This window comes from Pelodiscus sinensis, chromosome 5 (assembly GCF_049634645.1).
Source record: "Pelodiscus sinensis isolate JC-2024 chromosome 5, ASM4963464v1, whole genome shotgun sequence".
In the NCBI taxonomy this organism is placed as follows: Eukaryota; Metazoa; Chordata; order Testudines; family Trionychidae; genus Pelodiscus; species Pelodiscus sinensis.
This window is the reverse complement of record NC_134715.1, coordinates 54,911,825-54,925,585: the sequence shown is the minus strand read 5'-3', so window position 1 is coordinate 54,925,585 and position 13,761 is coordinate 54,911,825. Positions and strand designations below refer to the sequence as shown.

At 41.2% G+C, this 13,761-nt stretch overlaps 2 protein-coding genes across 2 annotated transcripts in view; one reads left to right on the top strand and one right to left on the bottom strand.

Annotated features, from left to right (window-relative positions):
- GATB (glutamyl-tRNA amidotransferase subunit B) overlaps nucleotides 1-13,761 on the top strand; it is a 72,901-nt gene that overhangs the window by 43,945 nt on the left and 15,195 nt on the right. Inside the window, exons 6-11 of the mRNA XM_006111591.4 lie at nucleotides 2,078-2,191; nucleotides 2,885-2,969; nucleotides 3,818-3,862; nucleotides 5,719-5,908; nucleotides 11,612-11,745; nucleotides 12,761-12,839. Of these exons, the coding sequence (XP_006111653.2) occupies nucleotides 2,078-2,191; nucleotides 2,885-2,969; nucleotides 3,818-3,862; nucleotides 5,719-5,908; nucleotides 11,612-11,745; nucleotides 12,761-12,839 (647 nt within the window). The remainder of the gene's footprint in view (nucleotides 1-2,077; nucleotides 2,192-2,884; nucleotides 2,970-3,817; nucleotides 3,863-5,718; nucleotides 5,909-11,611; nucleotides 11,746-12,760; nucleotides 12,840-13,761) is intronic.
- The window catches only part of FHIP1A (FHF complex subunit HOOK interacting protein 1A), a 136,317-nt gene continuing 133,144 nt past the window's right edge, over nucleotides 10,589-13,761 (bottom strand). The window contains exon 13 of the mRNA XM_075930049.1: nucleotides 10,589-10,706. Coding sequence (XP_075786164.1) covers nucleotides 10,651-10,706 — 56 coding nt within the window. The 3' untranslated portion in view covers nucleotides 10,589-10,650. The remainder of the gene's footprint in view (nucleotides 10,707-13,761) is intronic.

The window sequence follows — 13,761 nt, the reverse complement described above, 5'->3', positions numbered from 1 at the left end:
GATGTTATGCTAGACGGGCACTTACCCCATTGTCTTTCATGAATTTAGCCCTGAGTCCAAATTGGTATCACACTAAGGTATCCCACACTACCTTTAAAAAAAGACCCATCATTCTGGCAATATTTTTTCATTGCCATTATGTAGCTTTTAAACAAAACCCTTTTATTCAGGTGTGCTGAGAGAGATGTTTTTACTATGCTTTTTCTCTTACCAGTGTTGTTTGTTTTTAGGTGAGGGTTTGCTTTCTCTCATTTTATATTTCTATTAGTCGCTTCACTTGCAACAAACTGTTTAAGAGCATGGCTTCTCTGCAAGGTGATCAAATAGGAGATGAAGCTGGGCTTTGAGGGAGACAGCCTTTTTTTAAAACACACAAGCCACAGTTCTTTTTTGACTTTGTCTGGTTAATCCCCATCTCTTCCAATTTCAGTGAAAGAGTAGAGTCAAACGCAGTTCTTAGATAGCAGCAAAGTTATGCTAGAATAAAATTGTAGACATACATTTCTTTTGGTAAAGTGTTCTCTTCTCCTCGCACCAAGTATGATCCAATGTGAAAAGTCTCCTCTAAAATGAATATTGGGGTCGCTTCTATACCTTGCTCTTTCGTTTGCCTAGTCATCAAGTCTCAATGCATACAGAGAAGATTAACAAGATAACATCCATTGAGCTTTTACACACTGGACAAGGTCCACTTTTGCAATTTTAAATCTGCTGTCCTGAATGAGCTCTAAGGCTCTACACCTCTCTACAGATTTAATACTGGGCTATTGACATAGTCTTCAGAGGTACTTTTGTGTAAATATCAAATATTTACTTTATCGCATACTCATTTTAAGTTTAGATAAGGAGGAAGACTAGAGTACGAGATTCTTCTGTAAAATATTTCAAGCGGAGCTGGCAACAGACTTGGCAGGCCCTTGACAATGTGTGTATGGGGGAGGTTTGGCTCTGAGGCCCCTACCCCTGGAAAGGGGAGGCCTCAGGTGCAAGGTGGAGCTAGGTGCAGCCAGCCCTCAGCACTACCCAGACCATGCCACACCTCCACATTGTACAGAGCTTCAGCAGCAATTTAAAGGACCCGGGGCTCTGGCCATGTTGCTGTTGCAGCAGCAGTGGCCTGGAACCTAGGGCCCTTTTAAGACTCCGGATCCCAGGGCAACTGCTCCCTTTGTCCTTTCCACCATTGGCAGCCCTGATTGCAAGAGCGATTTGAGTGTACAGTATGTGAGAAATGTATTTTTTGCCTTTGTTTTTCTTTCCTTTCTGTCTAATTTGCCTACCGGTCTCAACAAATTCTCTGCTTGGATGGATGTTTTGGAGGAACCTAGTAAAACAGAATTACCAATGAAATGGTCTGACAGGCTCTCCTGGGGCTTCCAGTCCAACCCTGCCTTAGTGCAGGTTTGCCCTCTATGTAACATTCAGTTTGGCAGTATATGTTATGCTTGATTAGTCAGGGAGGATTCAAAATCTTGTTTGTTGAGAGAGAAGATTACAGTTCCTTGAGGGAGGGGAAAAAAACCCAAGTTGTTGACATTTGCCCTTGAGCTTTAAATTCCCAAGGATGCTTCAATAAATCTACCCCGCATCACTGTTAGTCTTGTGCTTCATGGTGGAGCAGCATACAGCCATCAAAAAGTAATTTCAGAAAGTGTTTTCACATGCTTTTGTCTGAACAGGAAAATAAAAGAACTGGAATCTTGCAGCCTGCTTTTTTTAAATTGCTTTTCTTTAAGGTGATTCATCCTAGTCTTCCCTCTCTTTACTGGACCTAACCTTTTTTTTTTAGCGTGTGTTTTTAAGGAGTATAGTTTTAAACCCGTGAAGTTACACCATAGAGCTGTCGATGAAAGGAATCGTGTCATTCCATTCCAAAAGGTAGCACTAGCAGAAAATTCAGTGACTGAAGATGGAGCTTTCAAATGGAACTATAAACAGGAAGCTGTTATGAGGCAGCTGATCTCTTCCTGACCTCAGATCTTTTACAGAAGTCCAGTATAAACATCCTGTACATAACATGCAGCTTATTAATGTATGCCAAGGTCATCTACTCTAGTGATGATGTTTCCTTTTATAGAGGGTCAACTGAGAGTGGATGCCAATGTATCTGTGCATCACCCTGGAGAAGCTTATGGAGTAAGGACCGAAGTGAAGAATATCAATAGTATACGATTTCTGGCAAGAGCAATAGGTCAGTATTACTTGTGCCTTTATTGAAATGTTGTACATCCTCATTCTTGCTGGCAGAACCAAGTATCACAAAATGGTAATAGGTTTCGGTACAGGACAGTGTAGGTATGTTGGCCTCATTGACTAGCAGTTTTATTGTGAAAGTCGCCCTCTTTCTCCAAGGAGAGTAAAGGATTAGATAATTCAGTATTTAGCATGTCCTTCTTTGATAGATGCTAGCAGTACAGCAACTCTGTGTCCTTAGATGAAATAGATTGCTTTCTCCGGGCATGGTGCCTGGTGTTTGTGAAGCACAGAGGGCATGAGCAGCAGTGTGGGTATGGGTAGGAAAGAAGAAAAAGCGCATCCATTCAAGAAAAAATGCAGGGATGGAGAGCCTTCATTCAACCCCTGATGTGATGATGAGAAAACTGCTTTGGCTGTACAATTTAGCTGAAATCTTGAATGTCTGGAACCGGCTGCGGTGTGTGTGAGAGAGGCCTAGCCCCCACACTTCCTCATAGGAACCAAATGTACACACAACAGTGCCAGAGAGAGGTCAATTTTGCCAGTAATTCCATCCCTAATACATTGCTTTTAGCTTCAGTAAGATTAACATAATCTTTTCAGCTATGCCTGGCAGTGAAGAATGTAATGCATTGCAATAATGGAAGATATAAAAGTGACTCAGCTGAATTTATTTGCTTTTTGTCAGACTATGAAATACAGAGGCAAATCAAAGAACTTGGAAATGGAGGAACTATTATGAATGAAACCAGAGCCTTTGATGACAAACTTGGGTAAGGTGAGATTTTGGAGAGGCTTTTGAAATATCAGCTTTGGCGTTCTAATGCTTCCTAGTAAGATTGCCACTGGAGTTAAAATGTCCTCTCTCCATTTCTGTTTGTTTCCATTGCCATTCATGAGCATGGTCCCCATCGCAGGCATTAATTGTATTACAGTAATACCTAAAAGCCTCATCTGATGCTCGTTGTACTAGAGCCCAGTCCCTTCTCTGACAAGTTGATGATTTAAATAGATAAGACAGGCTAAGAGTGGGAGGAGAAACAGGCACAGAGAAGTGAAGTGACATAGCAGTTCAATGGCAAAGCTGGGACTAGAACTCTGGTTTCATGACTGCCAGGGCTATACCCTATACACAAGGTCGTTTCTTTTCTACCCAGGGATGTAAACTGCTCGCTTGAATGTTGCAAACTATTAAAATGATTTAAAAATCCAGGATCCAGGAAAACTCATTCCAAGTCAGACAAAACTTCCACTGGAGTGCAGTGGGATTTTTAGCTTGTGAAACAATGTAAGATTGGACTGTATGTGTGTTTGCTGCTTTAGCATAAGGACCACCAGAGGTATCTTCTACTCTCAACTTTTTGCGGTTTTGTGTTTAGTAATATGTAGCACTGAAGTCCAATATTGTAATATTGGGAGAAAATTATAAACTCTGCATTGGTCCACAGAGTGGGTGGAGTTGAATGCACGTTTGCTTTGAACAAGCTTAATGAAGCTTTCTTTATTTCCATGGTGTAATGCTATTTGCCACAAAACTAGTTATGCAAAGGTACCAGTAATGCTCTGGAAAAAGAGTAAACCCCATTATATTTAGTATTTTATGCGTGTTGTCTTATTTTAGGTGCACCATCTCAATGAGAGATAAAGAAGGAAAACAGGATTACCGGTAATGACAATTATTTATTTTTAAACTAGAAGATTTACCTGACATTGCTTGGGTCCATAACTCATATAAGTTTTGGTTTTCTTCATTTTAATCATTGGTTTGGGATGGGGCTAGGGATGAGGTGTTCACTATGCTGGCTGCCCTGGGGAGAGAGCCCTCCCTCAGGGCAGCAGCTTGGGGCCAGCTGAGAAGTGCCTGTCCATGGCTGCTGCAGCGGACACAGCTGGGGAAGGGGTGCATGTTGTCCGCTGGAGGACAGACAGATTCTCAGACAAACAGGCGAACAAGCAGAGAAACTCTCTCAAATATATAATAGATAACTATCCCTTTTGCCACCTGTGCCTCCTGCTTCCCTAAAGAGGTTATAGCTGTCCTAGTTCCCATCTCTGGCCTGTTGCTTCCCCCCTGTGGGCATTAGACAGTAGAATGGTGCCTGCTAGCAGATCCCTCCCTTTCTGTTTTATGAGAAACAATCGCAATTCGGGTACATCCCAGTGTCCTGGCACAACCAAACCCTGACCTTGCTTCAAGTTATGATAAGAAGAAGCTGCATGCCAAATTTGGTGGTCCTAGCTCTTACAGGTTAGGAAGAGTTCTTGAATAAACAGTCTCACGCATGGATGGACAGACACACAAACTTTCAAATACAGAGTTGATGTAACTGTTTAAGTCAATGGATGTTTTACTATCAAATTCAGTGAGAAAGCAAGGCTAAGCCAAGGGAGGACACTTCTTAAAATTCTGCCCTAGCTTTCCAAGTTTACAGAGTAGTATTTGTGGAAATAGAGCAGTAACCATTATTTAGACAGAATGGAGTTTCAGTTTTTGATAGCTAGTGTGCTTGGTCAGCTGGTAGTTTATATGATAGCCTGGTTGGCCTTTGTTTCTGAGTGCATGGGTATTAGATTAAAGAAGAGTCTGTTTTATGAATTAATTCCCTTACATGTTAGTGTCAGGCCAGGCGTGTAGGAAGAGAGTCCAAGCCATTTCAGCTAAAGACAGACAAAACTTATGATATGATATTTTTTATATTTCATTGTTTATGTATTTTGTGAACATATTTGTGTACACTAAGTGCGGAATTTAAACCCAATTTATTAAACAGGATTTCTTTTTAAATGCAATAGGCTCAAAGGGTGCATATCAAAGGTTTGCAAAGGCAAAAACAATTTTTTAAAAAATATTTTGAGATGTATCAGTACATCATTTGCTCATGTCAGGATAAGGTTGCTACTTGCATCTCAGTGGTTTTCTGATGGTTTGAATTAGCATTCTCTTTGAGATCCTTTGTTCTTTGATGTTGTCACTCAGTTTTATTTACTATGACATCCTGCTGAGCATGATAATTGTGCTTTTAACACAGTGTGGGGTTTCATCAGGACACCTCAGGTTAATATGAGAGAGGTTGTAACCTGCACAGAGAATTCCTGGCAGCTTACTGTCAATATACTTCTCTCCTTTCCCACCCACACTGCCTTGATGGTCAGAATCAAAATTCATTCTCACTGATGAGGGATGGGTTCTACCCCTCACTTAAAATTTCGAATGTCAAATTTTGTCAATTAATTTTTTTCTTTTGCTGGTTGTTTGGCAAACAGTAGAAGATAATCAGAGAAAACAGTGGCTATGTAAAAGCACAGGGACTGATTATCACTCCCCCCCCCCCCCCCCCCCCCCCCGCCCAACGGTATTATCCTGAGCAGTGTAGTCTCAGTATCTTGTTTGGTTAAATCTTGTAATACAATTTCTAGAGGAGCATTAACTTTTTCACATAAATGTTACGGCTTGTTATTGAGATGGTGAGAATTGTCTTGATTAAAAATAACCACAAATACATCTCTCTTTGTTCTCCCCAGGTTCATGCCAGAGCCAAACCTCCCTCCATTGATTCTGTATGATACTAAATCATTGCCTGCTAATGTGAACCATCGGCAAGTGGTGAATATTGATTGGATTCGGGAGAGGCTTCCTGATATGCCCAGTGTGAGGAGAGAGAAGCTTGTTGAACAGTATGGGATTCTGCCCGAACACAGTTTCACCTTATTGGTGGGTCTATTGATTGAGTGCTAAACTAAACCGAGACACTTCAAAGTTTCAGTGCTTAGAGAAAACAGAGTGTAAAATGTTATATTAACCAGCTGTCAGCTGCCGTGGATTTTTAAATTTGGAAATGTATCTAACATCATCCTTAAATGGTTAGCTCTGTGCCAAATCCTTCAAATAGGCTTAGAAATAACATGTGCTGTTTGTTTCTATGGGAAGCGATTCCTGAACAAACTGGGAGGTAACAAATTGCTAATGAATGATGATCTCATCTCTCTACAAGTGGACTAGTTAACAGTGCTGACTGATGCACTTGTCTACAGGTGCGCAATCATCTTGGCAGACAGGTATTGTTTTGTCTTGGTGTCTGGAACAGAGCCAACCACATTGTCCTTGCTTAGCAAAACAAAGAATAACTATTGTTTTGGTAAAATATGTACAACATCTAACATGGTGAAACTTTGCCCAAAACATGCAGTCAGTAAGTTGGTGAGGGGGTTCTGGATGGTAAAGAAAGGGTTGTTTCAAATCTGGAAACCTCTAGAATCCATCTAAAGACCTTCCAGTCTCTTGAAATGAAATTGCAGCATCCTTGTTCTCTTTAAATCCCTTTTGAATTGATCCAACAGTGATGACTGTGTCCAGTATTTAAATCAAGTTTTCAAGAAATCTCTTAAGAATGTGGGTAGGACGGTTCTTGCCTTACTGGTGTTTCGTGTTACCAGTGAATCATAAGATTTCCTCATTTTTTGGTGGGCAGATCTGTCATTAGTAGGGTTGTCAGGTGATTAAAAAAATTAATTGCCCAATTAATCGTGCTGTTAAACAATAATAAGACTCCAGCTGATCCCAGGCTCTGCGTTTCCTGCCCCTTTGAAACACCACCACAGCATTTCTAAGGGGCAGTATGGCGGGACCCGAGGATCAGCTGGGGACTCCAGCTGATCCCAGGGTACCACTGGACTGCCCCTTTTAAATGCCCTGGCAGCATTTCAAAGGGGCAGTGCTGCGGAAACGCAGGTATTAATGTGTGTTAATTGACAGCCCTAGTCTTAAGTCATCTAGACGTCCTGTGGCTGTGAACGTAGCAGCTGAGAGATGTTGGGATGTTAATGTGCTTAGGAGCCTATGTTTCTTTTCACATGTGTATAATTAACTCCACCTTAGGAACAATCCTTATTTAGGAAAACAAATATGTTTTGATCTAATACATTAGATTAGGATATCCACGTTTTTATTCTCCATAGAAATTCACTTATTTGACTCACTGGAGAGGATAGTTAACCTTAAGTCACCTGAAAATTGTGTTTCCATTGCTGTTTTAAGCCTAACACAGAACTACCATTAATGGCTTTGATGGGGCCAGATGCACAAATCTAAGAAACAGTCTTTCAAGTTACAGTGCCCAGGAGTATTCATTAAATGAATGGCAATAGTAGAGGGATGGCTTCACAATTCAGAATGTATATTCTACCCCTGCTTATTAGTGTGAACATTATGCACAAAAAGTAAATTAAAATGTCTGACTTCAAAATTAACATTGTATTTAGGTATTGCAGTAACTACTTATGCGTGCACACGCATGTTCCTATGTGGAAGATTGCGGCTCCTGCCAGATTCATATACAACAGGATGAACTGAAATGGAAGTGAATTTCCTAGTCTCTGAGGATTCTTATGGATCGCCAAATTTTCAGCAGACTTTTATAATTGCAATAATTAACTGGGAGTATTTATAGGAACACACATTTCTCCAACAAAATCCCACATTTACACATGCTTATAGGCAGTTGTTCATGCCATTTGAGCAGCTAAATGTTGAGTTACTTGGTTTGTGCATGCAAATTCAATCTGAAAAACCAGTAGGCCCGCACATATTGCACCTGCAATTAAGGAGACCTGCTGAGGTTTTTGTCACATGTGGTATTTACATTTTGGCTTTCTTCCTGGTGGATGAGTTCTTTGTTTGGGTTGGGGTTTAGTCGCTTTGCTAATTTGATATAGAACTTTGGAGTTAATGTGCTGCTATGAAATAATCCTAATAAAAAGCATATTGACATCCAAAGAGATCCATCCAAGTTTTTATGGCCATCATGTATAGATTGGGGTCATTTAAGTTTAGAAGATAGAGATGGCAAAGACCTATATGCTCATTCATTCTCTTCCTCTGCCTGCTCCCTATAGTACGTGCACTCACTCTAATATCGATTAGAGATAAGTCTAAAATACCCTATCACTCTAAAATACAGGTGCATGTGTGCTTATTGTAAAAGTTATAACATCTAAGGGGTTTTAAGATCTAATTGATAGATCTGAAAGATGTTGAAAACGTTCTGAACTAGTCTATTTGTTATGTAACCTAGTCTTTCTGTGCTTCTTTTCCACACAGTTTATACCTTTACTGGCTCCTGTTACATCTTTCCCACATGCTCCTCTGTTTGTTTCCTCAGAGCTGGTTGCTGTGGAAATACTAATGATACAAACAAAGAGAGAACAAAGCAGAAAATGAAATATGAGCAGAATTATTTTTCAGTAGAATGGTTTCCTTGTCTCTCTTATGGTTTTCTAGAAGGCATCAGCTGGACTTTAAAAACACCAGCTCACATTGTGGGCCAAATGTCTGCAAAAATTGCTTCCATGAGATATTGCAAAACATGATAGCATTTTAAAGCTAAACTGGTTAGAAAGACATTTGAAACCACACCGTCTATTGTAGACAGTTTAGGACTATTAAAGAATCAATTTAAATCCTATGTAAAAAATGCCTTTGCATCTGCCTAACATTTTGAATGCTGCATTTTGTTCCAATTAGATTCTAATGAGCAAGTGACAGTGTATTGGTACACTATGTACTGAAAGCGCCACGTAACCCACCATAACAAGACAGTGCTCTAATTCCGAAATTCTGTTTCCCGTTCTGTTCAGGATAAAGTGGAGTAGTCAGTTAGCATTCCTATGAATCAGAACATGGGAACATTTGGTGAAGGTTTTAAGATGGTAAATTTGTTTTTGATTTTTGTGTTTTTTCATTACGAAGGTGTGGTGTTTTAAGTGCTGAGTATTGCTGTTAAGCTATTTAACTGGTCATATACTATGTGAGGTAGGTAAAGATCCAAAATATCCTTTGGCTTATGTCGTTCAGTAACTGGTTGTAAGGAGATGTGTGCTTTAAAGTATACGTGTGTTATGGATGCCTTCTCTGCCAGTATTCTCTATTATTTGATTTTCATCTTATTTTTAGCCTGATGCTTACGCAGCATTTATGAGAGTTGTATCTGCTATAGTCATGTTAAATATTTGTTTAAAATTTTCTTCTATCTGGGAATTTTTATTTTAATACATGCTGATCTTTTAAAGCTGATAGTGCAGAAGTACTTATTAAATGCAGTAAGAAAACTGGAATTTGTGGTGAAAAATTAGCTGTCTTGCATTGAATAGCAAGTGATGAGAGTTAGGATTATGGACAATATTGTTTTTCTGTGTCCGTATCTAGTATATAAGAGCTCCATAGCTCAACTATTTGATGCATGAGATGTTTCATAAACTGACAAACATCTTCAGATAAATATTCCTAATATGAGTCACAGGATGATTTTGGTTTTGCATGCGAGTGAATTTGGCTCTAGGAAAGTTGATCAGAATGCACAAGTGGTCCAAGCTAACTTCCAATAGTAGGGTAGCAATGACTGTCAGAAATCAAAGGCTCTAGTCTTTTCGGTCATATAACAAATTGCAAGAACAACAAGAAAAATATTCCATTCATGTCACATTGATTCATTCAAGCTTTAAAAGCACACACTTTGTCCCACTCTTCATAGACTGGTTAACTGGTAAAGATAATACTAGGCAGATTTTTCAAGAAAAGCAAAATGAAGAGGTTGCAACTATGTGAATTTTCATGTACAAAGCTAATAAGTGTGGGTCTGGCAACTCGGTTGAGTGTGTCCCGTGTGACCATTTTTGTGGGCATATCTGCTCCACCCATGTTAAAAATGTGCCCTCTATAGTATTTGCTAATAAGGGGCATTGTGGCGGGGTCCCCAGCCCCGCCCTCTTCTCCACAAGGTTAAAGCAGGCCCTGAGGCCGAGTTCAGCACAATTCGCAGGCCCTGAGGCCTAGTCCACGCCCTGAGGGGATGGGGTAGGGGGGTCTGGGCCCTCCTTCTCCACCGGACCCCAACCCAGGGCCCTATTAGTGGTGGGTGGTTCCCACCACTGGCTCGGCGGGAAGTTCTCCCTAAAACGCACCGAGCCCACTGAGGGGTTCCTTGCCCTGGGTTGCTTCCTACTCCAACCCCACCTGGGGATACCCCACCTGGCGAAGCTGGGCCGGCGCCGGCGGCAATGTCGGCAAGTCCCGGGTCTGGGGCAGCAGCGAAAGGGTTGTTCACTGCAGCGGGGCGGGTGGCCCCCCGGAGTTGGCGTTGCGGGTAGGCTCAATCCGGGGATGGTAGCAGCAATGGCGGCGGTCCCAACGACTCTGGTTCCAGCAGCAGGTCCGGCTGTGGCTCTGGGGTTTGGGCCAGAGCTCCTTCCTCCCCGGAGGTCAGCCCCAAGTGAGCAGCCCAGTAGCCTTTTATACTGGGCTGCACTGCAAGCATGCCCAGCAGGGCTGTGGGGGAGGGGCATATTCTACCCAATAGACGGGCTCTCCTCCCCCCTGTTCAGTTCGGGGCAGGCCAACCTCGTCACAGGCATTGATACCTACTCACTTTTTTTCTGAGTGAAGTTCCAAAGTAATACTGTCTATCTAGTTATCTTGTCATTTTCAGATTTAATATCCTTGTTTGGAATAATGAGTCCTGAGGAGAAGTAGAAAAATTACAGTGTTTAGAAAGGAGACAGTTAAATTAATAATTTTTAACTTGTATACAAAGTCCAGTAGCAGAACTGAATTTGAGATCTTCCCTTGATAAGTAAGAATGCCTGTTTACAATAGCCACAGCCCCTTGGAAGTCTTTTGAGTTATGTGCTATAGTTACTTGAGCCAACATTGGGACAAACATCGCAGCATCCATCAGATCCTGTTGTTTCTGGTTTACTAAAAGAACAATCGCAGATTTCTTGTACGCTTTCAACTGAATCTGTGTCCTCCAATGCAATACATTTCCAATTCTAAAGGCCTTCATCAGAATTAATTAAAAGAAAAAATAGAATCGTAAAAATTTTGCTGCTTCAAGTCTGACCTATCCAAATAACCTAAGGATAGAAACAAGTTAATTTTATTCCAGCATCCTGAAATGCATCTTGCAAGATCAAACATTAAATATTTCTAGGTGGCTTCAGAAAACCATACCTTGGCAAACATAGCATGTTCTTTGACCCTCCTTTCATCAGTGGGTCGACAGGCTAGAACAGAGCAAGAGAACTCTCAACACCTACCTGGGGAGAAGCAACTTCTCCCTGTATACAAATTTCAGGGAAGGATTAATGAAAGATAAGACTGTAGTTTCTATCAACCTGCAGACAGACTGGCAGCTCTTCTTATGTATTCTTTTTATAGAGCTTCCCATAGTAGCATATAGTATCTCATCTGATGTTGCCTTCCAGGAGTTACTAGAGGTTGCCAAGACCTTGCAGTGAGGGCACCGATTTAACTGGGAATGAGACAGGGACAGTACTCTCTAAATACACAGATGTGATGTTCCTAAGATATTCATTTTTGTACCCTTCTGTCATTGACCTATTGAATTCTTTTTCTAAACAGAATGAAGAGGGATTAGTGAAGTTCTTTGAAAATGTAGTGAGACAGACCCAGATGAATCCAAAGAAAGTGATTGGTTGGATTCTCAATGAAATGCTCCATCGTTTAAATCAACACAGCCTTACCATCAAGGAAAGGTGAAGCTTTCTGATTATATTGAGTTCATCAAACAGAACCATCCATCTTCCCATGGCCAGACAAACAATTGTGAATGGTATCTGGTAACTCCAGCACTGGCTCCTAGTTTAATGGAATGTGAACTCATTGGTGGGTGGACATCAGCATTGTGGGTACCCACTGGAGATGTAAGAGAGTAGTCAAGTCGACTACTTGCATTTCCCCTGCTGCCTCTATCAGAGGCGGAAAGGGCAGAGGGGAGCAGGAGCCGGTGGCGGAGAAGCTGGCTTAAAAGCTGGTTCCCGCAATAACCGTCTCCATCCTGCTCTTGCTGTCTTTATTAGAGGCATCAGTAGGGAAAGCTGCTCCAGTAGCAGCCCCTGTCTGTGGAGGGTGGAGTCCTACCAGGAAGTTGGGACACACACACACACACACCCACACACACAGTCAGGAGCTGCTACCGGCTTGGCAGGCAGCCTGGCTCAGTCCTAGCTCGTGCCAGGCTCCTACTGCCTTTTAAATTGCAGATCTGTAGCGGGGATTGGTCCCAGCGTGACCTGGGAGTGAACTGGCTGCATTCCCCAATCAAGTAGTCGATAAAAACTCTATGGCCAACTCGATTGCTAAAATAACCTAATCTTAACATCCCTAATGCCCACCACTTCTTTTGGGAGCCTAGACTGTGTATGGGTCTTGACTAACTAAGACTATTCCATACCTTCCAAAGAAGGATAATCTTGAACTATTGATTGTCATCAGTGGCTTTCCATTTTTATCCTGTGAAAATGGCAAACCCTGCTCAGCTGACCAAAAAAAAAATTACATTTTAATAGTTGTATTGACATAATATTATCAGTATAAGACAAGGTAACTAATTTGTGTTTGGTTATAACAATTTACCTTTGTTTAAATGATTGTATGCAACCTATACAAATGACCAGGCATCAGCTAGAGATGTTAAGATCATATTGTGTGTGTGCATTTTAAAAGGAGCTCTTGCCTCACTCTTTTTTTTTTTTTTTTTTTTAAATCTAGTCCAGTCAGTTCTCTCTTTCTGGCTGACCTTCTAAACCTTCTAGAGAGAGGAACGATTTCTTCTTCAGCAGCCAAACAAGTGAGTTTGTTTTGGACCTTCTGTACCTTTGAACTTGCCATTGCTTTCTTCATTTTCACAGTAAATCTCCCATGTGGAATCCATATGACTTCCATGGTACCGGTAAATTCATTTTATATTTAAAGCATCAAATATGCCAGACTTTTACTTGAGGTGGGGTGTATGCATATATGTATGTAAAATTTGGGGTTAAATAGTAGGGAGAGCCCTGAAACAAAACCCTAAATCTAAACATGCCTGAATTTTGGGCAATTTGGACTTGACACCACTAACCAGTACTCTCTGTAATCAAATCCCAAATTCTGAATGCTCCTGTACTATGGGAAGGTTAGAATTGACATCCATGTTTTAGTGGCTTGGTCCAGTCTCTGGTGAGAAGACTCTCTGATGAGGAACTTTCTACGTTATGGTTCTTAATAATCTGAATAGGAGCTGTGGTTGTAAGATGTCACATCCCACTGAATGGCAAAGGGCAAAACACAGCTTGGTTTATTGATAAAGATAAATGTGTGTCAAGTGCCCTGTGAGACTGAAAGAGAAGACTTGCCCTTTTGATAAGCCCATGACATTCTTAGATGCTTCTTAGGCAGGCACTGTAGACAGCCAGCTATTGTCTCTCGCTCTCATTCAGGCCACTCTCCCAAACCCAAGAAACTGTGCTAATCCTAATAATTAATTTGTATTAAGATAGTGCCTATGGAGGCCAGTCATGGATGAGGGCCCTCTTTTCTAGGCATTGAACAAACATATAACAGAGAGTGTCCTGGCCCCAAAGATAAACACCGGTCAAGGATGGTCTAGATGTTGCTTGGTCCTGCCATGAGGTCAGGGGACTGTATTTGATGACTTCTCAAGGTTCCTTCCAGTTCTGTTATTCTGTGATTCTATGCTTACAACTTCAGTACAAGACAAAACACATGTG